Source organism: Meles meles, chromosome 2 (genome assembly GCF_922984935.1).
Source record: "Meles meles chromosome 2, mMelMel3.1 paternal haplotype, whole genome shotgun sequence".
NCBI classification, from domain to species: domain Eukaryota; kingdom Metazoa; phylum Chordata; class Mammalia; order Carnivora; family Mustelidae; genus Meles; species Meles meles.
Genome location: NC_060067.1, coordinates 163,110,045 through 163,137,883, shown reverse-complemented (window position 1 = coordinate 163,137,883; position 27,839 = coordinate 163,110,045). Strand labels below are relative to the sequence as shown.

At 41.7% G+C, this 27,839-nt stretch overlaps 3 protein-coding genes across 3 annotated transcripts in view; 1 reads left to right on the top strand and 2 right to left on the bottom strand.

Annotated features, from left to right (window-relative positions):
• DOCK5 (dedicator of cytokinesis 5) overlaps positions 1-7,033 on the top strand; it is a 217,889-nt gene extending 210,856 nt beyond the window's left edge. The window contains exons 49-52 of the mRNA XM_045997731.1: positions 172-340; positions 1,059-1,197; positions 2,226-2,329; positions 2,893-7,033. Coding sequence (XP_045853687.1) covers positions 172-340; positions 1,059-1,197; positions 2,226-2,329; positions 2,893-2,997 — 517 coding nt within the window. The 3' untranslated portion in view covers positions 2,998-7,033. The remainder of the gene's footprint in view (positions 1-171; positions 341-1,058; positions 1,198-2,225; positions 2,330-2,892) is intronic.
• Positions 7,034-10,151: 3,118 nt separating this feature from the next.
• Positions 10,152-13,408, bottom strand: GNRH1 (gonadotropin releasing hormone 1). Its single transcript, XM_045997431.1, has 3 exons — positions 13,256-13,408; positions 11,841-11,936; positions 10,152-10,193 (listed from the first exon to the last, which is right to left on the bottom strand). The coding sequence occupies exons 1-3, from the start codon at positions 13,406-13,408 to the stop codon at positions 10,152-10,154; spliced, it is 291 nt and encodes a 96-aa protein (XP_045853387.1).
• A 4,720-nt stretch (positions 13,409-18,128) lies between these two features.
• Positions 18,129-27,839, bottom strand: part of KCTD9 (potassium channel tetramerization domain containing 9) — a 48,966-nt gene continuing 39,255 nt past the window's right edge. The window contains exons 10-12 of the mRNA XM_045998583.1: positions 23,610-23,715; positions 22,751-22,884; positions 18,129-20,056 (exon numbers count right to left, since the gene is read on the bottom strand). Of these exons, the coding sequence (XP_045854539.1) occupies positions 19,940-20,056; positions 22,751-22,884; positions 23,610-23,715 (357 nt within the window). The 3' untranslated portion in view covers positions 18,129-19,939. The remainder of the gene's footprint in view (positions 20,057-22,750; positions 22,885-23,609; positions 23,716-27,839) is intronic.

The window sequence follows — 27,839 nt, the reverse complement described above, 5'->3', positions numbered from 1 at the left end:
ATAGATACCTCAGGATGTCTAATTGGCAGTTAGAAATTCAGATTTAGAACCTGAGAGGGGAGTCACAGGTCAGGATGGGATTGAGGAGTCCTAACCCCTGTCTTGTGGGAGTACATTCTGACTGCCCAGTGGTCAGTGTTCTGTGATCCTGTCCTTGTTCTTGGCTGGTAGATCAATCCTGGAGCCACTTCTGGAGCGCAGGGCTTCGTCAGGTGCCAGAGTTGAAGATCTGCCCCTCAAAGAGGACAGTGAGAACCGGATCAGCAAGTTCAAGCGAAAAGACTGGAGCCTCAGCAAGTCCCAGGTCATTGCAGAGAAAGCGCCAGAACCTGACCTGATGGTAAAAACAAAACAAAACAGCAACAGGGGGTGGGTGTTGAGGGGGGCAGGCATGGCAAGCAAACAAGGGCCAGAGGTTCCCTAGTGCTGTCCTTGAAGCCGGCCACACCGCACTTACCACAGAGCCGTGAGTCACCTGGTGGAAGTCTGGCCGTGCTTCCTCAGGACCTGGCAGCCTGTGACAGCATTTGGTCTTACATTGTGCTTAAAAAAAAAAAAAAGAAAACACTTAGGGTGAATTTGAGTGTCTAAACCAGTAGTGGTGCAAGATCTTGTACTCACAATGTAAACACGTGGGCTGATGCTCAGAGTTGTGGTTCGCACCACCATGTTCCATGAGTCAGTACATTGTCATTTCTCTTCTTTTAACTTAAAAGAAAAAAAAGTGTTTTTTCTTCTTCCATGAGCCATATCATGTTGTTAAGTGCGGTGAGACCAGCCTTCCCTGAGAATCAGGGGTGGCTCCTTTCCAACCCAGACAACACAGTCTGACTGTGGTCAGACTCAGGCTCATGGCTAGCCAGGAAAGAACATCTGCTTCAGTGACGCCCTGTCAGGGCCTTCGCCGGCTCGCCACCTGACAGGGCGGGTAACTCAACAGTGGCCCCCAGAATGGGTCTCTCTGACAAGTTGGTTCTCAGCTGGCAAGGTGTTGGGAGCATTGACTAGCTCAGCCTCTCTCACATGAGTCTGTTTTGCTGTGCCCCACCCCCCACCAGAGCCCAGCCCGAAAAGCACAAAGACCAAAGAGTCTCCAGTTGTCGGACAATCGGCTGACGCCATTTCATGGTTCTTCACCTCCTCAGTCGATGCCCCTGAGCCCACCTCCACTCACTCCTAAAGCTACCAGGACCCTAAGTAAGTTCTGTATATATATATATATATATATATACACACACACACACACACACACACACACACACAGATTTAGAAAGATACAGACATATACTTTCTCTTCGCTTTAGTAGGGAACAGAGTATGCGTATGGATCTGGGCAATATTTAGCTGGAACAGCCACACATTATATGAGGTTATTATAAAGTTGGCTCATTCCATGGTGGTGGGTATAGCAAAATTAGAGTCCGAACAGGAGTCTTTGAGTTGCTAGGACTCATTACCCTTCTCTGTAGAGTGACCCAGAGGGTCTCACAACTCCTTTTCCATTTACGAAGGTATAATGAAGTAGAGCCAGACGGGGACCAGACAGGAAGCAAGTAACTTAAAAACTACTAGGTAGGTAGCCCTGTACTTGGTACTGGAAAGGGTCCCAAAAAAGGACAAGAAATAGGCCTGTTCCATATACTGCTTACAGTCAGGCCTGGGGAATCAGCAATACACAAGGCCTGAGAAGAATTCCAAGGTACCTTAGTACAGAGAATGGAGGGGTAAGTCATCATGCCCATGGGCCGTGGGAGTCAACCATGAGCTAGAGATAATGAAGTAAGTTTTCCTGGAGGAAGTGGATATTGCATCCTTTAAATGATCAAACTGAGACTGCTCAGTTAAATTTAACCAGTCTTTATGGACCGCTTACTTTGTGACAGACATTTTTTCGAAGTACTTGGGGTAGATCAGAGGATAGAGTTGTACCTTAAGTTCTAGAAAACGTCTTCATCTCCAGCTTAATAGTAAAAACCCTACGCAAAAAAAGGGGGGGGGATTTTTACTTCAGAACTTTTTATGAAACCTTCTGGTGAGTAAACAGTGCTACATTTGTCATGAGGGCTGAGAGATTGTTTCTATTCTGTCCACGGAAACTATAGAATATGACCTTAGCAATTTGATTGGCCAGGTTGGTTTAGGTGTTAAAATGGCAAGCAGAGGTTCTATTAAGATTCCTTGATGAATTCTTCTCTCTGCCTTCATCTACTTTGTATCATTTCTAGGCTCTCCGTCTTTGCAGACAGATGGGCTGATGACTACTACTGTCCCGCCTCCCCCTCCCCCCAAAAGCAAGCCCTACGAGGGCGGCCAGAGGAACTCCGAGGAGGTAGGGAACAACAGTGCTGGGGTCAGAGCGTCCCACTCCTGGGAGTGCAGTGTTGGTTTTCCAAGCTTTTTGCTAGACAGGTTTCCCATAGATTTGTCACTCTAATCACTTCTTGATTCATGCCTAAAACCATAAAACATATAAGGGAGATTCTAATGGGAAGTAACGAAAGGAAGCAGACCTTTTTGTCAGATCAAAGGTAGAGCTCTTCTCTGTACCTCACCCTGGGTACAGGTGAGTGAAATCAGTGAGTTCTGGTTCACATGTGAAGACTGTACTCCTTCTGGATGAGTAACAGTCATTCTGGAATGGCCTCGTCCTGCATTCTTTAACAAATATTCAGTGCCTTCTGTAGATATGCCAAGAATGCAGGTGTTGGGGAAATAACATTTTGGGGTATCTCTGATTAACCCAAGGAGAACAAGAGAAGTTAAATGAGTGTTATTTTCCTTCTCTCCTGGATAGATCTCTCCTAGAGAGATCAGTTAGAAGCTAAAGCAGTGTGTCAGAAATGTGGAGGAAAGATGGGACTCCTTTGACTCTCATTGTGTCTGCTCCCTCAGATTGCCCCTCCGCTGCCGGTCCGCAGAGAAGCCAAATGCCCACCTCCACCTCCTCCCAAAGCTCGAAAATCTGGCTTCCTTGCTTCTGAGCCTGGATCCCACTAGGGGTCTTGCCAGGTCTCCAGAACTCTGAACGCCTTGAACAGCTGACGCCTAAGAGTAGGCCCTGGCCTCATACCCCGGGGCCCCTTGCTCACCTGACTCCCTTCCTGATCTGGGGTCAGCGGTGCCAGCTCCGAACTGGTGGTTCTTTGAAAGGCTACTCTGAAGGACGCCTAAGCACCGCCCCACTCCAGTCCGCATGAATTCCAGAATTGGTCGTGTCCTCTGTTTTTCTCAAAAGAGAGATCTCCCTCACCATTATTATCCAGCCCAGAGCTGCTGCGGCCTACAGACGCCTGGCTACGTTCTTCTGTGGAGGTCGTTGAGCAACCCCAGGAACTTGCACCTTGGAAGGATTTCTCGCTTTGCTTGTGAAAAGCTCTGCTTGAGACTTGATTTTCTCACATGGACACACCGTGTCCCGAATAACATTGGAAAAGACGCGCCTCAAGTATTCCGTGCCTCAAGTGCTTCAGTAGTTGAAATAATCCTACCTTTCTGATGTCTGCTTATGTCTTCTTTAAGGAAAAGAACATCTTTGTAATGAAGATTGGTAACTTTCACGTATGAATAGCTATCATTGGTGAAAAACCATGACTCGACTGTGGGATCTGAGCTCCTGCCACCACCACCCCCCACCCCCACCCCAGACCGGCTATGTGTGGCACAGGAACCCTCTCGGGAGTCCCTCACACTCTCAACTAACCAGCCCTCACCACACCGTGTCACTCCCTCCTGCTACAGACTCCCTTGAAGCTCTTTCTTTTACCTCTTCTGAGCTCACATCACTGGACAGAAGGGACCTCGAAGCCCGGGTTCAACAGCTTCTCTTCCAGATCCCATTTGGATGGCTCAGCGGCCCCTCTCTGCCACCCGATTTTACCCTGGAGAATATAGTGCAATATCTCCCTTTGATTATTTATTCCTCGTGATTGTGGAATTAATTTGATTACATGTTTATGGTACTAAGTCCGTAGTCCTTTCGGAAGAAGAAATGGCCTGATTCAGATGATGGGATATTCCATACACCTACACGAACCACACAGGTTAGAGACGTTTTGAGCTAGAAGGGCCGTAACTAAAGGTCATACAAACAACCCCCTCGTTCTGTAGACAAAGAAACTGAAGCTAAACACAGAAAATCTGCCTACAGATTCTTAATAACAACCCAGCTTGCTAATTGAGGCTCTATCCTCAGGTGACACTTAGATCGAGAAGACAACCCTGACGAACTCCATGATGAATTCCTACCCCTAGTTGGAACGATGGTGGAAATGTCCCAGATGTTTCTATACTACTTTGACACATATGGCAAAGTAGAAAGCTTGTTGTGGGTCTCCTAGGTCAGCATGTGGGGAGGCTCACCAGGGTCCCTTCTGGAACGGGGCCCAGTCCTCTTCCCCGCCCACCCTGCCCTGAGGTAGAGAAAAGGAAGCGATTTCACCTCCAAGAATCCGGATTTGCTGGCCTGATTCTTGGTGTATCTGTTTCAACACCACCCCTCTCAGAAGAGACATACTCATGCTTCACAGAGTCAGGGACATACAAACCTCGGAGACGTGGCCAGCGTTCCGCGAGCAGTTAGAGTGTGGATTTAGAAGTGGTGAGGGAAAGGCGGTTCTCCACTTCCACTCAGGGCATCCTTCAAGAGGGTAAACTAGAGAGAAGCTGGGTTTTGAAGTAAACCATTTGGTCTCCAGCCATCCCAGCTGCGTCACCTGTTAACTTTGCAAACTCCCTCAACTCCTTGCCATCGTCTGAACCTTCATTTCTTCCCTTTCCGAAATGGCGACGAGGACCTGCCACACAGATAAGGTTCAATGAGACTGTGTGAAGCAGTAGGTACGAAGTGGTGCTTCCTTTCCTCTGCTCGGCCTGAGTAAGATCTGGAATTCTCTAAGAGCATTATTGATACTCTCCCCCACCCTGAGGTCATTTGGAGAGTGCAAGTTAACTGAGCACATATAGTTCGTTTTAAAAAGATGACATCTTTTGGAGTCTCTTACATAATTATTTATGACTGAAAGAGAAATGTTAATAAGAACCAAAAAGGGTTTTCGTGGAGAGAACGCAACAATGAGAAGGAATGGAAAGGTTATACGGGCCTTCTGTGGAGCCCAGAGCAGCTGCTGAGAGGTTGCCTCGCATACTGGCTAGTGAGGATCTGTAGGCCTCCCTGACCCTATTTTTCAGTCTGGCCTTGAAAATAGAAAGATGTAAGCTGGTCACAAAAAATACCAAACCTCAGGCATGTCCCTTCAGAGCAGTGCAAGTGAGTTTTGCGGTGTGGGCTTTGATCAGGGGCTGGGGAAGTCTGATGCACCAGTGCCTGAATACCTTCCCTTTTTTAACAGAACATATTTTTCCATCTGATTCCCCTTTCACCTTAATGGAAATACTGGGTCTCTCCTGCCCGAATAGAAAGGATTCTAGGTAACGGTGTGGATTCCAGATTACAGGGAACGTGGGGGAAGCCACGGGTCAGAGGCATGTTTGACAAAAGATGATAGATCATGTCCTGACGTCAAAGAGGAAGACTACAAAGAAATGCCTTATGATTACCTTACATATGGGAGAGATAAGGGGCGGGGAATAAATGAGGAAAGAAGTGGTCTTTATTTTCCTTGTTAAGAACTCTGGAGTGTATTGAAAGGCATTGAAAGTAGTCCTCAAACTGTCACAACTGTGTGGTTATTAGTTTATGGGATTTTTTTTTTTTTTTTTTTTTTGAGTCTCTTATTTTCTCTCTCTCTCTGTTCTGGTGACTTGCCTTCCTTTGAGATTTTTTTTCCCCTAAGAATCATTTTATTCAACATTCATTAAGCTTTTATTGAAATCCGGACACCATACAAGACCCGCAGGATATGGCAATTCAGTGTGTCCAGTGGGAACAGCCTGGTATGCAGAGACTGTGTTGTGATGTGTGGTTCGCAAGAGAGTGGGATTAGGGGAAAGCGAACCCCTCAGTAAGGCTGCTGGGCCATGGGCTTCCCCTTTTCCACCTCCCATCTGGATTCCAGAATTGCAGTCAGGGAGACCCATGAAAAATGCAGTCACCCTGCAGATTCCTGAGGCTAATGAGAAATAAAGAGGGATTTGAGATAACAATCACCTTTGTTAACTTTTTCCATGCTGTGGGAGGCCTTTCCCTCTACTGGCCTCCAGATCAGGGGGTGATTTCTCCCTTTAAAATTGAGGCATGTCTTAAACAAATAAAATAAAATTGAGGCATGTCTTAACATACATATGGTCAAGTGCACAAATCTTGGGGGTACAGATGGATGAAACTTTACCGATTCATACACCGTGTCACACCCTCAGACCCAGACCCAGATTGCCTCCAGAGCCCTGGAAGTTTCCCTCATGTCCATGCTGTCCTTCTGCAACAGGCATTCAGAAGGACATCCATAGCTGTAATTTCCGTCCTCTTGCTGCTGGGCTATAATGAAAAAAGGGGGAAAACCCCACCATCAACACAGAACGGGACCTTTTGGCAAGTCAATTTATAGTCAGTCCCTGGGCCTCATTTTTCTCATGTAAAGCATATATATCCAAGGCTACATGACTTTTAGAATCCTTGCGGCCCTCGCTTTCTTTGATTCTAAGTGAATGAGAAAGAGGAAATCTGAAGGCAACGAAGTTTCCTTACAGTGGATTTTAGGCCTACATGCCATTGACCAAGTGGGATTTTAATATTAGTTGGCGAAGGTAAGTTCCTCTTTGGAGCGGTGGAGCGTGGAACCTCCAGTTCAAACCTACAAAAGGAAAAAGGTAGTTTTCCTTTTAAGTTGATGATTTCAGGCTGATTCTTATAATTCAGCCAACACTGGCCTCCCACATACGCTGCCTAAAAACTCGTCTATTTGTCAGATTTTGTAAGTTGTTCATCCAGACTTTGTCAAGGCTCTATTGCCAGGATTTTGTAAACTAGTTGGGTTTCAAACATGGACCATTAGGAAGATGTGCATCGAGGTAGAAAAATTTTGTTCAGATTTGCTATTATTTATTTTTTAAATTAAAAATGAAAATGTATTTTGAAGTTTATTGTGTTTAGTCTGTTATTACCCTTATGTGAATGAAATGAAATCATTCCTAAACTTTCCTTTATCGACACCTCCTTTGCAACACGTCAAACCCAGTCCCTCTGGCCTCCTGTCATCTTAAGTCCTGTCAGTTTAGACTCATGCTGTGGCATCGTGGAATCATCGTCGCCTGGGAGCAGCAAGAACTTGTGCTCTTCCCTCATTTCCATCCCCATCCATCCATCCCTTTGGCATCAGAGCTGATGGCTCTGACAACAGCTCATTTAAACAATGGACTGTGGGATTAGGGGAAAGCGAAACCCTCAGTAAGGCTCCTGGGCCATGGGCCTCCCCTTTTCCACCTCCCATCTGGATTCACTGCAAAGGGAAATGAAAGAGGAGTAGCTACTAACTTACCTGGGAAGGACAGGAACTGATTCTCAAATGAGGCTGAACATTAGCATAACCTAGAAAGAGGCCACACCCCAGACCAATCAAATCAATTTCCAAGAGAGGGGAGCATGACCCAGGCACCACATTCTTTTTACATCTCCCCAGTGTTACTCCAACCTTTGACCAAGGCTGAAAATAGAGGAAATAACACCTTGAGAAAATTGGTGTTCGAAATGGATGTTCATTTCTTAAACTCCCTGCTGGTGGTGTGTCGTACTGGGGAGAGGGGATGGCCACATTTCAGTTAGAATAGCCACACTGTTTGAAGTCCTGGGCTTATGCCTAAGATTTTTTTTTTTTTTTCTTTAAAGAAAACTGCCCCAGTGCTTTTAAACATTTGCCATCTCTTGCTTTTTAGGGCAATAATGCCCCCACTGTGTACATGAGAATCCCTGGCATGTTAAAGATGCAAATGGTTTGGGGCCCCAAGACTGAATCAGTAAGCCTGGGGAATCTTTTTGGATCTACAGTCCCCAGTGAGAAATGCTACTTTAGGGCACCGTTCGCTGATCAAATGTGTAAGCACTGTTATTTTGTATAGTGATCCTCAGCTTTTTCCCAGTCCTCTCCAGGATTCTGCAACTTCTAAACCCTTTGCTAAAATGGTCTGTCTTCAAAGCCACTCTTTTGACTCTTGATTATTTAAAGCCACATATACTTGAGAACTTAATGAAAGGGAGCTTTTGGTATGTTTCCCCACCCTTTTCTTTTAAAAGGCTACAGGCCTTTTTTTGAAGCTGCGTTGATGAGGTAGAGAGCTCTTGAAGTTCAGGAAAATGTGTAAAATGTTAAGAAAGGGGTCATTTTCACTCTCCTCCTCAGGCAGTTGGCCATTCGGGAATCAGGTACCCAACATGTTCACGTACGTTGCAAACCACCAGATGCTGTCCGCATCAGGCAGCTGAGTGAGCATCTTTGTAGCCCATCCAGGGAAGCCCACGGCTTCTGGAAAACTGGGACTCCAACAGAATGTAAAAAAATAAGTGACTGTGAGAGGGGCACCTGAGTGGCTCAGTCGATTAAGCGACTGCCTTAGGCTCGGGTCATGAGTTCCGGGTCCTGGGATCGAGCCCCGTGTTGGGCTCCCCGCTCACTCTCTCTTTCTCTGTATCTCAAATAAATAAATAAAATCTCAAAAAAGAATAAGTGTGTTGCCCTGTTCTTTTAATGCATTAACTGATGTAAAGATTGTAAAAGGTGTTTTTAGGAACAAAAAGAAAGTTACTGAGCGATTGGCTGATGGAAGCCTCTCATCCTGCCTTGTATGTGTAATGAAAATAGGCAGTTTTGCTTTTTGTTCCACAGAAGAGGTTGTGAACTATATCTCTGCCTAATTTTATTGAAGTGGGAGCAAGAAAGTTCTTTGAGCTTTAGTGATTCTTCAAATGGAGATATTTGGGGAATCTATTGCACTATGATGATCTGTATTTAAAAAGGAATGTTTTCTCTCCCGTGGACTGTTTCCAATCCCAGTTCAAATTTCTTTACAGGGGCCCTTTTTTGAGGTGGAGGGGCAGGGAGAAGAGGAGGAAGGTTCTGTCTGTCTTGAGTGAAACAGGGAAAGGGCCTCGATCATTGCCATGTGAATATGGGCTCAGTTTGTTACTGTGACATCAGGCAATTTACCTGAAATCAGTGTTTTTCAAATGGTCTCATAGTCACTTGGAAGTTGGGAGGATAATTGAGAACTGATCTCATAGTGTCTGGGACCCCACAGTGAAATGGTCACCAGTAAATGAAGTCGACACATGAGACCCCAGGATCCCTTTTCAGCTCCAGCTAACACACTAGAACCAGTTAAAGTACATACTGGCTTTCGAGTCTAATACCATCCGCTGCTCTTCTAGCGCAACATGGGAGCCCTGCCCCCGTACCCCAATGGAACCGAGCAGTCCCTTAAACCCCAGTCTCCTTTTAAAGGGAAGACAAGAATAGCTAATTTCCAAAGTCGCTGTGAGGGTTAATGAAAACGTTTATGCGTCTGTCCCCGCACAAAGCCTGACACTGGTCTCTGTGGAGAGCTGAATGGTGGCCACAGTATTTGACCAGGGTGCACAGGAATACCTGAATCCTGTCTTCAGCAGATTTTATACTCCAGAGCCTTTTCCGAGAGAGCACCGAAAAGAGCTGACAGATGAATGCTGTTACCTTCAGGCCTGGTCCCAAGCCTCCGCGTGCACCACTGGATGTGGTGAATGCAGGGACACCATGTGCAGCAGTAGGAACACTGGACCGAGGGCCCAGCGCAGCCAACTTTCTCCGGAGGAGAGAACCTCTCAGGTTCCAGTTGACCTCCAAAGAGATGCAAGGCAGTCTGGGAAGGGAACTGCACCCCAAGACAGGGGAAGGCTTGGCTGTGACCTCACTTCTATGGAGTATAGTCAAAAATCAAGCTACAACCCCAACAGAAAACTGTTGCTGAATCAGATTTCAGGGCCCGGCCCAGTAGGTGACTGTTCTTGGGGCAGGGACAGGGACCCTCCCCCACCAGAGTTCGGCCTTAGAGAAAAACTTCACATTTATGCCACTTTATTCACAACACTGTACTTTGCCATAAATACATGAGTTTAACATAAGCATATCTGGAATTCGCACAATTTAAAGATGTTAAACGAGTCGCAAGTTTCAATATCAGAATTGCACTTGTGTTGCCAGTCCCTCTGACTGACTGGTTCAGCGGATTTAAGTCCTCTTCTGCCCAGTCTCCTCTTCGATCAGACTTTCCTAAGAAGTACATGAGCAAAAATTAGGTCAGAGTTGGTTTTACTAGCTGAATTTCACTATGCTTTTGATCTTTTAATTTCTTAAAATATTGACATAGAAAGAATAGATCTGTTTATTTTTGTGCACTAGAAAGGGCTAGAGAGATGTAACAGATCCTGTATTTCTAACTTGTTTAATAAACATAAGATCTACATGAATAGTTTAAGGATAAGATATGAAGGAGATGAAAAAAGGTCTGATCTCAGTTTTTTTGTTTTGTTTTGTTTTTAAGATTTTATTTGAGAGAGAGAGAGAGAGCCCTTGAGCGAGTGGGGTAGACGGGAAGGAGCAGAGGGAGAGGGACAGGCGGACTCCATGCAGAGCGTGGAGCTCAATGTGGGGCTTGATCGCACGACCCTGATATCACCATCTGAGCTGAAACCGAAAGGTAGACACACTCAACCGACTGAGCCACGCAGGCCCCCCTGATCTCAGTTTGTTTTTAACCCAGCTTTTGCCTCAATACCTTCTTTCTAAGGTACGCTTGGGAAATGTCACTGCTTGCTGTTATTTTTATTATGTGGTAAGTAGGAGTAGACACAGAAAGCCAAAAAGATGTCTGTCTGCTTTTTTTCGTTGAACTGGAGGTGTGGAAGTCAAGGTCAGTGGACAACATGAAAGCTACAGCTTGTATTTGTATATGATTTATTCAGGCTTTCCCTGCTCCTGGGCAGAGCAGCTAATCAACTATAGTGGCCTGAACTGCTACAAACAAATGGACCACAGGAGCTCAGAGAGTACAATGGTGAGCTCAAGATTCAAACTATATTCAGTGCTCTGCATACTTGCTTTCTTGTTATCAAAAACCTGGGCGCGTGGGTGGCTCAGTGGTTTAAGCCGCTGCCTTCGGCTCAGGTCATGATCTCAGGGTCCTGGGATCAAGCCCCACATCGGGCTCTCTGCTCAGCAGGGAGCCTGCTTCCCCCTCTCACTCTCTCTGCCTGCCTCTCTGCCTACTTGTATCTCTCTCTGTCAAATAAATAAATAAAATCTTAAAAAAAAAAAAAACCTGCATGAGGTTAGCAGATTCCCGTTTTGGGTGGGAATTTGGAGATGGTTAGAATCCAGTCAGAAGACTGGAAATCAAAGATGTGGCTCTGAATTATGAATTTACTAGTTTGGAATTTTTCATTCCAAAAGGGAAAAATAAACTAGAGCACCATTTTTGATTTGTACATTTTTCCAGGGAAAAGCCATTTCATACCAAGAACATTAGTGAAGACTTAAGGAATACCGTGGAGGGGTGAGGATTAGCCTAGATTAGATGAGTGGGGGGAGGGGGGGACAGTGGTGAAGAATGTGAAGAACTGACACGTAACGGTGGGAAGAAATGTAACAGTCATCCCAAAGGCTAGAACCAAGATTAGGGGATAAAGATTACAGAGAGATTTCAATCTAATGGAAAAAAGGTTCTAAGCGTTAGTACTGTCTACCCACTGAGAGAGGGTGTCCCAAAATAGTGAGACCCTACCCCAGGAGGAATTCAGGCAGTCAGAAAGGTAAGCCCCACAGAGGCTGAGAGGTGGTTGTCCCAAGTGGACAACCTGGGAGGTGGCACCAAGGACCTTTCCATCTCTAAAGCGCCATGTCATTACCGCTGTGACTCACCAGAGCTCCTTTCAGGTCCCTGAGGGGAGGTCGGGTCTGGTGGATTGTGCATTCCAAGCGCTGAGGTTTTGCCGGTTGATCAAGCTCTTCCGCTAGCTGAGAAAAAAGAACGTGATTCTTGATGATGGAGATAAATGGAATGGAACGGTATTTCCCACTTCCACCAAGAACTGTGTGTGGAGAGGGAGGTCAAGGGAATTGTGGGACGGGGACTTTATGAACATAAATCCACCCTTGAGGCATTTATACAGAGGGGTGGGGTGTTCTGGGGGTACTGGTAGTAAGGAGAGTATATTTTCTCCCTAGAGATGATGAGAATGAAGTACTTTGAACCTCACGAAGGGATGGTCTACAAAAAGTTTAGGAGCTTCTGGTTATGAATAGGGGTGACTTTTATTTTCAATTTTTACTAAATATGTTGTAGTTAAATAAGAGTTACTTCACATATATAATCTGTGGAGACTTCAGGTTCCAGGCCATCTGGAATGGCCCGAATTAGTATGAATTTAGTATGAATTAGTATGATAATTTAGTATGAATTAATTTCATACTAAATTATCTTTCTTATGTCTCCAAAAAGAAAGATAAATTATTTTAAGTTTCCCTAGTTTCCTTTTGTCATCACTATGTTAAGTGTCCCAGCCCCGAATCGCTCATCCTGTAGGTTCTGTTTGTTTCCCATTAATTTAAGAACAATAACGACTGTATGTTTATTAATCCACTATCATTTTGGGGATTAGCCAGCTAATATCTAAGACCTCTTTCATGTGATCCTTACATGACCCCAAGAAGTCTCATATTGTAGATTAAAAAACCAAGTACCCTATGTTAGTCCTGATACACGTACTGAGATAAATTTATATGAAATCAAATTCAGGATACTTTCCAGTATATATTTTGTGTCCTTGAGCTTGCTAGCCCCTCCTCACTAGCAGCTTCCAAGTTCTTTGCCTAAATGCCCATTTCAGTAAAAAGAAATGATAAGGCATGATGCATCCTTGATAAGAATACTTATTTATGAACTATGAAAATGTACACGGCCTAGTATCATAGATACTTTTAAAAGACAAAATAAGGAAAATAATAAGCAGAAGTTCTAAGATTTTCTTTCTCAATCCCAAGGAATCATCTTCCTCTGGAGACCTTGGGTCCATCCCACCGTTTTGAACTCCTTTGGCAATTCTAGATATTCAGAGTACAACCCGCTCCTTCACACCTGTTGCCATATTCTCTTGGAACTGTTCCTATCTGGATAGAAAGCAGGGATGGGACTTGCCTTTGCACGTGTCTCATGTCCCCCAGAATACCAACAGTCCATGGAGCCCAGCATAGCACACTTTGGGGGCACACACAGAATGTTACTGTAGACCGAACGACATAAGCCACATCTTACTTTGATGATGAAAGAGCCTTACCTCTTGGAAAGAATCAATCAAATTTTCAGCATTTCTCTTCCCCCCAGGACGCAGTCCATAGGACCAGTGTTGGCCGGAGCAGCCCATCACACATAACATCAGCAGGAGAAGACCAGCGACAAGTTTTGGAATTGGCCCCATTCTAAGGGACATCAATGCAACAGTGAGAACAGACCTGGACTGGGTTGAGCAAAAAGTCAAGACCTTTTTGGTGAGAAGCCTGATGTCTCTATGTTAAGTCTATAGGAGGCAGAAGTGCCAGCTGCCTGCTTTCACACATAGACGTGAAACACACATCCCCATGTGCTTGCCTCTGGTGTCATAGCCACAGGAGATAAAGGCAGTACTTGGAACTTCCATGCTTAATACGTTTTCTTACCAAGTGAGTCTGCTTTTATTTTTAGTATTTATTTGGTTATCCAAACTCCCTGATTCCTTCCCTTACCAAGTTCACCTTTTTGCCTTAACATCTCCACACCCCCCCCCCGCACCTCCCCCGACCCCAGATTCCAGTTTCCAACTGTTTACCAGTTCCTGAGATAAAGAGAATTGGGCCATCGGCTTGGAAAGGTAGATCCTTCTAGGAATCTCTGGCTAATATAAAGTTGTAGGACATTAAATGCATACACTGTGGCACTAATTACATTTTGCTGAGTGTCTTTCCTGTCGTAAGTGCTGGCCGGACCATCTGTGAATGTGAGAGAGAACTGAACACCTCTCAAAGTACCAAGCCGCAGACCATATGCCTCCGTGGCCAAGGCGGCCTTGAATTAGCTACTTATAGGAGGTATTCTCACCAAGTCTTCAAGTTACATTTGGAAATGTAACATGGGAAAGAGGCTAAAGACAAAAATCAAATACTAGTCAATGAGCTGTGGTAATTTATTCCCCAAAGGCTGGATCTCTGTGGCCCCCGGTAACAAGGACCACGAAGGTCAAGGTTTCTTGGATTTAGCCCTTTGGGTGAAAAATGCCCTACAGACAGACAAAAGCATGTAGTCTCAAACAAGTGCTAGAAATAGAAAAGCTGTTTTACCTGTTTGCGGACAAGAAGCCAAAAGAATCCCGAGCTGCTTTTTGAGTTTGTAGAGTTCTGTGATTTTTCATTTTCTTAGCTTCCTTTTTATATGAAACTCTTTCAGTACTGAAATCTTTCCTGCTGGTAAATTACACTGCACCTGGACTATGGGGTTTTTTTAATTGTAATTTTTTAATCCTATTCACATAAAGCTCTTTAATGGTGTATGTAATTGGAACACCTACTGGTGTCTCTATGAAATTTACTTAAATCTTGGCCATTAAAACCTTAGCTAAGACTTTTATAGCTGAGAACACAATTCAGAGATTAAAATCTAGCCAGTTTAGATTCTCTTGAGGAAACTGATAGACCTATCCAGAGCTGAGGGAAAATGGCTGTCATTCAATTAAGTGATGTTAAATGCAAACTGTAAAGCTTTCACAAAGGAGGCCATGTAATAATTATAGAAAGAAGTTGAGTCAGGATGCCTGGGAACTGGTCTCAGCTCTTCAATTCTTCATTTGTAAGCAGAGCTGATTTATAAATACTAAGAAGTGATTATTGGCACTATACCTGCATCCATATAGGACTCTAAAGTAGATTATGTGAGTCTGAAAATTCCCCTGTCTCCTCCCATCAGGTTCCTTCCTTACCTGGAAAGCCTTCTGTAGCATCACAATGTTAGGGAGAAACATTGTAGTTCAAGTACACCAAGCCCAAGACCACCTGGGGGGTGGACAGTTGGCTCATTTCAGTAGAATACTTGAGTTAAAATATGCAAATCACTGTCTTAAAGGCGGTGGGAACACAAAAGTGAGAAATAGGAGTTAACTGGCTTGTGAATAAGACCAACCTCACTCATTACAACAGTCTTGCCAAGTGGATACTGTTATCCAAATGTCATAGATAGATGTGCCACCCCAGTGGTGAACCATTGGGATATTTTATTTACACAGTATATATATTTACAAAAGAAAAAGCCATTACTCTTTGTTACATTTATTTGAATACGTGATTGTCTTCCCCTAATTTACCCCTGGGTTGTAACTCAGGAGAGTCAAGGAGCCCATCTTATTTAAAAGCCCGTTAAATCTGGGCGCCTGGGTGGCTCAGTGGGTTAAAGCCTCTGCCTTCGGCTCAGGTCCTGATCTCAGGGTCCTGGGATCCAGCCTCACATGGGACTCTCTGCTCAGCAGGGAGCCTGCTTCCTCCTCTCTCTGCCTGCTTCTCTGCCTACTTGTGATCTCTGTCTGTCAAATGAATTAAAAAAAAAAAAAAAAAAGCCCGTTAAATCCCTAGCATTTAGTCAGCATTCAGTAAGTTTAAGTTCAAATGAATGAATGAATAAAAAGCAGGACCTTTAAACCAGATTAGGCTTAATGCTTCCTCTATTTCTGCATCAAAGATATGTTTGTTTTTTTTTAAAGATTTTATTTATTTATTTGACAGAGAGAGAGATCACAAGTAGGCAGAGAGGCAGGCAGAGAGAGAGGAGGAAGCAGGCTCCCCGCAGAGCAGAGAGCCCGATGCGGGGCTCGATCCCAGGACCCTGAGATCAGGACCCGAGCCGAAGGCAGCGGCTTAATCCACTGAGCCACCCAGGCGCCCCAAAGATATGTTTTATCAGACACAGAATTAAATCTTCCTGTACAATTGTGAGACCTGTTACATCAGCTAAGTTGTAAAAGGTTAAAAATGACTGGAATATTCATTTTAGAGCTGGGATTGGCAGTGTCTCCTCAGGTAGGATCTAAACCAATCAGTCATTGCCCAGTGTCTTCTGGAACAACTACATTTGCAAGATGTCAGCATAAAGAGCAATGTGGAGGGCAACTTAACTCTGTGCTTTCCTCAGCCATTTCTGTGGTGATTGTCAGAGTCTCATGATAGGGTAGAGAAGGAGATAAGCTTTCAAGTATAATTGCAGACAGAGGGGAATTTAAAGAAAAAAAAAACAAAGTGATTAATTTCATTTATTTTAATTATTTCCTTAGACACTGAATAATTTAAGAGCCATTTGACATGAAAGTTATCTCATCTCACTGTAATACAAAGGTAATGAGAGGCTCTTTTTCAACAGGAGTTCATTATGTTTGAATAGTGTTCAAATTCTCCAACAGATTTCCCATTTGCTGAAAGAGGTGTGCTTCTAACAGTGTTATGTAAGCAGATGTGGTCATTGGTCAGGACTAAGAAAATGGGAGGTAAGGCATCTGACCCTTATTTCATGTTAAGCACTTATCTTTGGTTATGCATCAGTGGATTTCTTGTAGCTTATTTCTCTCGGTTGGTATTAAACTTTTGAAACATGTTTTGAAATTTTGGGATGAACACAGCCACATAGTATATAAATACATACAGTATGCTTTATGCCAAATCTGTGTCATATTCTTAGGGCACATAGAGCCCAAGGGCAAAGGCCAGATTCATTTCCTACAGTATCAAACAAGAGATCAAACATGCAGTTAATGGAATTTCGATGTTTAGTGACAAACTTCTAAGCTTTTCATAGTTCCAAGGATAGACCATTTATCATGGATTTTATGGTTGTCATAAATTTTTTCTCAATTTAGAAATTTCCAGATCTTAAAGTGTATGGCTTTAGAGGGAAAATGGTTTCACTTTCAACATTATCAAAACTATTAAAGTGTTACAATAATGACTCTGTAATCTTGATGAGTGATGGATACAACCCTCTTTCTTGCCTAATGTAAAATCTCAGCAGGAGGAATCCATGGTGAACTCCTGCTGGCATAGTTGTAAGTTGTGAAAGGCTTTCAGAGAATTAATCCTTGCATTAAGGTGCTTTGTGCAGAAAATGTAACCACTTTTCTTCACAGAGGTGTACCTTTTAAAGATAATACCTCCTTGGAAATTTAATGAAATTCTAGGGCTTTCCATTAAACATGATTTGAAGCTAACATGGGGGTAGATTTACAGTGTAAGTCACCAGTTCATGAAATGAGCAACTGGAGAAAATATTCCAAGTCCTGGTTTTTGATAGTAACCTTTGTAAGAAAATGAATCTGCAATATTTCCCACTAAAATTTTTTTGAAACTGTAATTAGAAGAACTAGATAATATTACAACCTAATACCTGAGTAATTACACAAGTACCGAATTTTATCCATGTTGGTAATCTGTTAATTTAGCTTTAACCTTTTTCTAGTCTCCCACCCCGACCTGTATTTTTACCCGTGAAGAGATGTTTCATCACTAGGTTTAATATGTTTTACTATTTTGAAACTCCTCCCTCAAAATCCTCTCTCCCAGGTGTTAGGTGAGAATGTTTGGGGGAACATGTTCTTAACCTAATAAAGCTAACTTGTAATGTTCATCAGCTGAAGAGTAACTCAAATTAACTCGAAGTATTACTGGAAGGCAGTCTTGTCTTTTCAGAATTAATGAGATCTCTTTGTGTTGTTAGCATGGTGGATTTTAAAAAGAGGGGTCATAAAATAATCACACTTTAAGAAGTAAATTTGCCTGGGGCGCCTGGGTGGCTCAGTGGGTTGAAGCCTCTGCCTTCGGCTCAGGTCACGATCCCGGGGTCCTGGGATCGAGCCCCGCATCGGGCTCTCTGCTCGGCGGGGAGCCTGCTTCCTCCTCTCTCGTCTCTCTCTGCCTGCCTCTCTGCCTACTTGTGATCTGTCTGTCAAATAAATAAATAAAATCTTTAAAAAAAAAAAAGTAAATTTGCCTGAACGGCACTTTCAAAGAGACTAATCTGTTTAATCATAATGTTGCATTTTCTTTTCCAACCCTACCCTTGGGGCGGTCATCAACATATGGTGAAGAAATGTAAGCAAATTACAAGTGCTGATTTTCAAAAACATGACAAGAAACTCCTTTTCAACATTTCACATCATTTATTAATGCAGTATACATTAGATCCAAAATATGCAGTTTCTAAGCATACCACGTTCAGCTCTTTCGGATTCTTCTGCAGTTTTAAGTTATGTCTACAGAGGTACCCTTAAGTGGATGAACAACATGTTCTATAATTATTGAAAATATATAGTACAGAGTGAAATGATTTAAATATAATTTAGGCAAATATTGATTATGAAAATAGATATCTCTCAATACAATACTTCTCTGTCTTGGTAAAAATAATAAAGCAAAGAAAATAATTCATTTCTTGAAGTTGCTTTCCCTCACGTGTAAAGGTCTGATCTCCCACTATGCATATTGTACCCTTTACTGTTAAGGAAAGCTTTGCATATGTATATATAGAAGAAGCTACGTAAATATTGAAGACATGTCATTCTCCCAGAGGAGACAAAGTAGTTTTGAATGATTCATTGCTTCAATCTGATGAGTCTGCAGAATTCAGAACCTATTTGGACACAGCTTATATCCCTGTTCTTGGGGCAGACAAAAGGACACGGGTTACTGGTAAGGAGTAGGGGCCCTGTCTCTGCTACCACAGAGTTGAGGACTTGAGAAAATCAGGCTAGAATTGATTTAAATGAAACCAGAAACTAGAAGTCAAAGAGAGGTGCTGATTGGTATTACATCTTGGACCAGCCAAATGCCTTTACACTTATTTCAGTTTTTTGGTGGCTATAATCAAACTGTCAGTTTAAAATCCCCTCATTCCCCACTGTAGGGTTTTAACTGCAGTTATGGTGATGTTCAAAAGATGACTGCCATATTCATTCATATTTTATTTATAGCCTGGATTGCAGTGGACTGGGATTTATGCCTATTTCTAAACTGGCCCTGTTTAAACTATTTGGCATTTGAATTAAATTAATATAAATAATGCACCTTGGTTTTTTGGTTCTGACATATCTTCCTATGCTTATTTTGACTATACAGGAGGAAACAAGGCGAGTAGTGTAAATTGATAAAATTGCCTGGTCTGGCGTTGAGTGGAATCTGCTTTGAATGAAATTCTAATGATGCTCATTTAAAAGCTGTAGCAATAGGTAATTCTTTGTCCATCTGGAGACTGTCCATCTGGAGAATTCCACCTTAACTTGAGCTGATAATGATGTCTTTTCTTTCACTCTGTCTCAATCAGTAAGAACTGAGGATTTAACTAAGCTACTGCTTTGTTCTAAAAAATAAACATGATAAAAATGAACCTGAAAAGAGAGCCCTGGGGAATTTGATCTCACCATATTCACACAGCGTGACAGGTATTTAAAGTAGGGGAGTACATCACTAAAGCTATTAATAAACCTGAACTCTGCAAAATTTTCATAAAGTTTAACAATTTAAATGTCCATACTGCATCTAAAGATTCAATAAATATAATTGCATATGTTGTGCTTTTCATAAATTAAAATCCTCAAGTACATTTCAAACCAAGATGGTATTTCCACATCATGCCTATTTAAAAGCAAATATAATGGATCCTATTCCTGGTCATAAAGCCAGGAAAATCCCCCTACCTCCACTCAAAAGGCAGCAAGCTAATCTAGCTTCCCTACATCTATTACATGAGCGCTTCTCCATTAAAACCAGAATGTGGAAAAAAGTCACTTTTTTCCTTTATGCACCGCTGAGAACAAGCATAATCCTTTAAATGTTTTGTTTTTTTTTTTTTTTAAATTCTCTTACAGTGTTATTTCTTCTAGACAACTGAGTGGGTGGAGAAAAAAACTGATAAGGAAAATATTTTGCATCTTGGACTTCTTCCTTCAGCGCTGAAATTCTCATCTGACACTTTGTGACATGTGCAGGGGTGTCAGCATCTCTTCAAATATAGCTCCCTTCACGTTGGAACCTCTCAGGTTGGCTTCTTGAAGATCACAGCCAGACAGATCACAATTCTGCAAGACAAAACCAATATTCACGAAATTCGGGTGCAGGGTGAAGGCCTTCTCTGCTCCCTCTCAAAATGATGTTATCATAAAACTCATGTTATCATAAAAAATCAGTTATTTCTGGAAAACTTCTGTTTTAGGAAGAAAGTCAGATTTTCTTCTATTGGATTTGTTTTCTCTAGGTGATGCTCAGGCTGACCATCACAAATAGAGATATGGAACAAATAGAGATAAACAAAGGTTAAAGAGGAAGCATGTCTCTTCTGTTCATATATTTAAGAATCAGTCATTTAAAACCCATCTAATCTAATGTAATAAATTACATAACTAATCTAATGTAATAAATTTTATCTGTGCAAATTTACTACAATCCAACAACAACAACAAAAGGCCTGAGCAGGGCTGGGAAACATCATTAAAAAACATCTGAGCAAGAGATTTTACTTACAAAATTAAATTATGTAAGAGATTTTGCCTTTCCTCAACCTGAACTTTTTTATAGCAGGGAACTGCCTTTTTTTTTTTTTTTAAAATCCCAAATTATATGCACAGTTCAATGAGTTTTAATAAATGTATACAACAGTTAACTACCACCACAATTGGAAGTTGTTTTTTTTTTAAAGATTTTATTTATTTGAGAGAGAGACAGTGAGAGAGAGCATGAGAGGGGAGAAAGTCAGAGGGAGAAGCAGACTCTCCAAGGATCAGGGAGCCTGATGCGGGACTCGATCCCAGGACTCTGGGATCATGACCTGAGCTGAAGGCAGTCGCTTAACCAACTGAGCCACCCAGGCACCCCTGGAAGTTGTTTTTAAATTTCTCTTGCCATCACAGTGACAGATGAGACAGATTTTGGATAAGTCCCTGGAGATGTTGGGCGACGACACATAACCATTTAGGACAGAATGTCACCAGCTGCCCTTCAACAGTCAACCTGATTAGTCTTTGCAATCAGTTGCAATCAGGAAGGCTTTGACTACATGGCTAACTAAAACCAAGGGTGGGGGGATCATCATCTTTGGTCTGACAGTACCAAATAATAAAAAATTAAATAACTGTGCTTATAATAGGTTTATACTTTTGGCTTTAGGCTGATTATTTTTGCATTTAAGTTTAATAGGGCCTGCTACTCTGTTGCCAACATCTATCAAGAGAACAGGCAAAAACATTAAAAGAAAAAAAAAATAAGCCAAACTTTAAAAAAATTTTTATTTTTTATTTTTTTATAAACATATATTTTTATCCCTAGGGGTACAGGTCTGTGAATCGTCAGGTTTGCACACTCCACAGCACTCACCATAGCACATACCCTCCCCAATGTCCATAACCCCCTCCCCCTCTTCCAGCCGCCCCCCACAGCAACCCTCAGTTTGTTTTGTTAGATTAAGAGTCACTTATGGTTTGTCTCCCTCCCAATCCCATCTTGTTTCATTTATTCTTCTCCTACTCCCCAAACAAGCCAAATTTGACCTACTATTCTCTCCAGTCTAATATAGGCCAGATTTTCTGGGATAGGGCTATACTGTTCAATATGATGGCAACAGCCACATGTGGCTACTTATATTTATTTATTTATTTATAAAGATTTTATTTATTTGACAGACAGAGATCACAAGTAGGCAGAGAGGCCCACAGAGAGAGAAAGAGGAGGAAGCAGGCTCCCTGCTGAGCAGATAACCCAATGTGGGGCTCGATCCCAGGACCCTGGGATCATGACCTGAGCCGAAGGCAGAGGCTTTAACCCACTGAGCTACCCAGGCGCCCCATGGCTACTTATATTTAAATGGATTAAAATGAGATAAAATTTAAAAATCCATTTCTCAGTTGCACTGGCCATATTTCAAGTGCTCAACAGCCACAGGGGCTGGTTGCTACTGTACTAAACAGATTTAGAACCTGTCTAGCATTGCAAGAAGTGCTATTGGACAACACTAGAGTCTGATCAATAGCCCTTAGGTCTGCTAGCTGCATTTGCAAGTTAAGACAACATACAGAATTCTGATGAAAGATACGTGGACAAAATTAAAATCTCAAGTTGAGATTCAAAATGAACATGATTCCTGTTTAGAACAGGCTTTCTTTGAACTTGATTTCAAACCTGGATATCTTTTAAATTTCTCAAGTAGTTAAAAAAATAATCTGACCCCATTCAATTCTGCTTGGAATTAAAACTTAAGAAAAACACAATGAGGGGCTCCTGGGTGGCTCAGTCGGTTAAGCGTCTACCTTTAGCTTGGATCACGATCTCAATATCCTGGGATCAAGCCCCACATTGGGCTCCTTGCTCAGCGGAGAGCCTGCTTCTCCCTCTGCCTGCTGCTCCCCCTGCTTGTGCTATCTCTTTGTCAAATAAATAAAAATCTTAAAAAAAAAAATCCACAATAAATTAGATTAATAAAGACAACCATCAAAACTGATCTACCTGAAGGAGACCCAAGGAAAAGAGAAAGAAAATCAACTTAGAGTGAATGTCAGATGAATCTCCAAAGCTGAGACTGGCATCTAGAACTTGGGTAACTGAACCCTGCTTTGGGGTTCAAATTTGTTGAAACAAGCAATCAATAAGAAAACATCCCTCCAGCGTGCTGGCATGCTACCTGCCGGTTTTTACCAGACAAGTACTTTCTGATTTCAATAAATTTTCATGAGATACTCGGTAACTGTGGATTCACAAAAACTCTTAAGAAATTGGTGACTCACCTCTAAATCCGTTCCTGCCAGAGTTGCTCCTCTAAGGTTACAGTTCTTCAACTTTGCATTTTTTAAAGTAGCAACTCTCAGGTTAATTCCTGTCATTTGACTTCCTTCCATATCCACACCTTTCAGATTAGCACCTAAAGTGAACATATTTAGGGAGTAGTTGAACTTAAAAATATTTATAGTCCTCTATCTTCAAAAAACCACAGGATGACTTAATGGAGGTGAATGATGACAGGCTCCTTTAACTTTTGGAAAGAACTCTATGAACCATAAATCTCAGTCTTTCAACCAAGTTCCACACACACAAAGAGTTCACTGTTAAAAAAACTGTTTCCTTATACTATGAATGAAAAATGTTTAGTTGATATTTTTGAGGGAAGGATTCAATTCAGTCTTATATAAGTAGCATTTTTACAGCAGCCTCTGGAAGGTTATAAGGAAGGGAAGTACCCTGTGTCCCTAACCTGCAACTAAACCAAGTGACCAGTTCACTGACACAACAGTCACCAGGCATTCATGAACAAAACATTAAATCACAATGACAAAAGCTGCCTGGCTTTGTGCAAACTGAAATTCATTTTAGTCTGTGTAAGAGTATGCTGTTTAGTTTCCAAGTTTGAGATGCTGGTATTTAATGCTCCAACTAAAGCCTTATTCATGATCAAAGGCTGGATTTTCCCTAACTTCTTGCCTAACATATGACTGAGACCAAGACAGAATTTACTCTTTTGCTCATTCTTTAAGTATGAGGACAGAAGAAATCTGTATCTTCCTATAGTGGTCATGACTTATTTTGTTGGGCTTTTTACTTCATGGTTTGTTTTTCCCTTAGACAGTGTAATTATAGATAGAAACTCACCTTCTAAATTGGCTTTAAGACCAGAAGGATCTTCAAAATTACACAGTTTCAAGGATGCTCCTTCTGCATTAGAACAGAGCATCTTGACTCCTTGGAGATTTGCACACTGGCAAGGAAAAGAGAGAAGTTCATGTTTTAACATTCAGAATTTTGTTTGGGCAAGAAAAAATTGGCTCAAACAGTAAAAGAAAAGATAGACAAGGGGTGGAAACTCAATTCCATACATTCACCATCAATTATTTTCTGTTTACAATGAAGACTTTCCCCACTAGACCCAAAAAGAATTGAGAACTATTTTAAGAAATAGTTTTTTAAAAAAAGATTTTAGTTATTTATTGGACAGACAGAGAGAGAGGTCACATGTAGGCAGAGGGGGAGGCAGAAAGAGAGGGGGAGGCAGGCTCCCTGCTGAGCAGGGAGCCTGATGCGGGCCTCAATCCCAGGACCCTGAGATCATGACCTGTGCTGAAGGCAGAGGCTTAACCCACTGAGCCATCCAGGTGCCCCCGAAATAGTTCTCTTAAAAGAACCGTTTTAAAAGAAAGAATAGCCCAATTAATAATAATACACCTACTTTACACAAAACGTTAAGAGTATAGATTAAAGAGTTGGGAGAGTCAACTGTGACATCCTACTTCTACTTTCAGAACAGCCCTGGGTGTGACATGAGAGCTGAAATGTATGGGTAAAGAAGGCATAACTTGTCAGGGGTAGGGATTTCTCTTCCTTATTTCTGTAGGAATCAACAAAATTCTTGATGTTCAATCCTGCTATTACTACCTTCATTTCAAAGGTAAGAATACTAAGGCCAGTAGTTCCGGGCATCATCTGGCTGCAAAACACTACAAATTTTTGTTGGGTCTTTCTGTACCAACCACTACTACACAACATGGACAACCCTGAACACCCAAATTATAGTGGAAAATACAAAACTAGTAAATAGTAAACTAGGAAAAAAAAACTAGTAAAAAAAAAACTAATAAAAAACTAGAAAATATGTTAGAATTTAAATTATGTTAATTTATCTCTGAGGATTCAATGTCATCAGATCGGAACTTCAACAGCAAATGGATAAGGCAGGAAGCTATAAAGGTGACATTAACATCAGAACTTCACAAATTGTGACAAAGTAGATGATGAATGTAAAGCTGTCTTAAAAACTGTAAGGCACATACAAACAAAAATGTAAGGCACTATATAAATGACAATTGTAGTTGTCATTAAAACTACAACAGTGAATTGGGGCACCTGGGTGGCTCAGTGGGTTAAGCCTCTGCCTTTGGCTCAGGTCATGATCTCAGGGTCCTGGGATCAAGTCTCACATCGGGCTCTCTGCACAGTGAGGAGCCTGTTTCCCCCCTCTCTCTGCCTACTTGTGATCTCTGTCTGTTGAATAAATAAATAAAAATATTTAAAACAAACAAACAAAAAACCAGAATAGTGAAGATTTCTAAAATCCTAAGGTTGATCAAGTTATGTTACTGCCATACCTAACAAAAAAATTGTATTTTATAAGTGCAATTCCATTTACCCCACAGTCAATTCTATGGAAAGGGAAATATGCTACAGATCATTTCAAATCACAGAAAATTGAGAAATGCACACATACTTTCCCATCTCTGTCTTTGCATTTATACAAGGTAGTACAGAAGCTCAGATTGAGTGGGAAGATAAATGAGGACCTGGAAGGACAAAATAACTAAGAGATGACTCTATTTTATTTTTTAACTTTAAAAAAAAAAAAGATTTTATTTATCCATTTGACAGAGCGAGAGAGCACAAGGAGAGGGAAGAGCAGAAGGAGAGGGAGAAGTAGGCTCCCTGCAGGGAGCCCAATGCAGGACTTCATCATGGGATCATTGGATCCCATGACCTGAGCTGAAGGGAGACACTCAACCAACAGAACCACCCAGGTGCCCCAATGATTGCATTTTAAATACTAAAAATATTAACCAGACGGAAAGTTGATAATATGAAGATAAATGTCTCTGGTTCTCTGTGTTGTGCACCCAGGTAAAATAGATTGTAACTGTTATCCAAAGTTCCCAAGGTGACAGCACAGGGAGAGTACCCTGCAGTTAGGTGTGACTGTAGCACCAGCAACAGGCTGGGGGCTGGCATCTGGTCTGACCCAACTATAAGCCCAAGGTGGCCCCAGATTGGCACTTAATAGCACAGGGACCAAACCCTGCCCACAAGGAAAATGCACTGAAGCAACCAACCAGACTGAAGGCAAAAGCAGCTCAATCACAACAGTAGGGCACATGCAACACATATGGGAGACACCTCTGCCCAAAGTGCCTGGTTCTGGTGAACAAGGACCATTGAACTACAGGCCACTACAGGACCTCCTCTTCCTAAGGCCACTACTTTTAAGAGCAGGAGACAGAGCTGATTCTTGTAATACATGGAAACAGATACAGAGAGTTAGACAAAATGAGGAAACAGAGGAATAGGTCCCAAATGAAAGGATAGGACAAAATCACAGCAAAAGAGCTAAATGCAATGGAAATAAGCTAGATGCCTGATAGAGAATTCAAAGAAATGATCATAGAGTTACTAGATCTAAGGAGAGTGAAGGATCTCAGTGAGACCCTTAACAAAGAGAGAGAAAATATAAAAGAACCAATCATAGATGAAGAACTGAAATTAAAAATACAACTAGAGGGAATAAACAGTAGACCAGAGAAAGCAGAAGAATGGATCAGTGAGATGGAGACAGAGTAATGGAAGTTAACCAAGATGAACAGCAAAAAGAAAAAAGAATAAAAAAATTAAACTATGTTAAGGGAACTCAGTGACCTTAAGTGTAGTAACATATGCATTACACAGATCTCGGAAAGAGAAGAGACATAAAATTTGTTTCCAGAAACAATAGCTGCAAACAACTTGAATCTGGGGAATAAAAGAGAAATCCATATCTAGGAGGCACAGAGACCTCAAAAGAATCAACCTGTGAGGGTTCACACTAAGGGACATAATAATGAAAATGGCAAAAAGTAGTGATAAAGGGAGAATTTAAAAGCACCAAGAAAAAAAGTTATATACAAGGGAAACCCCATAAGGTAATCTGCTGATTTTTCAGCAGACACTGGAGGCCAGAAAGGAGTGGCATGAAATATTTATGTCTAAAAGTGCTAAAAGCCAGTTATGTTTTTCCCAGCATGGCTATCATGAGGAATAGAAGGAAAGAATATTTTCCAGACAAATGAAAGTAGAAGGCAGTTCATCTCCACTAAACCAGCTTTACAAGAAATGTTAAAGGCAATTCTTCAAATGGAAAAAAAAAAAAAAAAAAAAAAGGACATTATCAGGAGTAAGAGAATTAGGAAAGGAAAAAATTTCACAGGTAAATGCAAATATAATAAAAGTAGTAGATGAATCACTTATAAAGCCAGTAAGGAAGTTAAAACACCAAAGCGTTAAAACCAGTGATACCCATAAAAATAAATCAAGGGATTCACAAAATAAAAGGATAAAATATGACACCATCTACACAAAATGTGTGTGTTTGTGTGTTAGGGACAGGGTGGGGTGAGTAAAAAATGTAGTGCATTTAAGATGGGTTCAAACTTAAGCAACCACCAACCTTATGCAGATACCTGTACACATAAGATGTTATATATGAACCTACTGGTAACCACAAATCAAAAACCTGTAATGGATATGCAAAAAATTAAGGGAAAGGAATCCAAGTAAATCATTAAAGAAAGCCATCAAACCACAAAGGAGAGAGCAACAGAAAAAAGGAAACGAAGAACTCCAAAAACAACTGTAAAACAAGTAATAAAATGGCAGTAAGTACATACATATCAATAATTACTTTGAATGTAAATACACTAAATACTACAATCAAAGATATAGGCTGGGGTGCCTGGGTGGCTCAGGCAGTTGAGCGAGCAATTCTTGTTTTTGGTTCAGGTCATAATCTCAGGGTCCTGGGATTGAGCCCAGCTTCACAATCTACATTCAGCACGGTGTCTGCTTGAGGACTTTCTCTCCCACTCCCTCTGCCCTTCCCCCACTGCTCATTTTCTCTCTCATAAATAAATAAATAAATCTTTAAAAAAAAAAAGATATAGGCTGACTGACTGGACAAAAAAGCAAGAACATCTATATGCTGCCTACAAGAGACTCATTTAAGACCTAAAGACACATGCAGTTTGAAAGTGGAGCGGTATCTGGGTGGTGCAGTCAGTTAAGCATCCAACTCTTAAAATTAGGTCATGA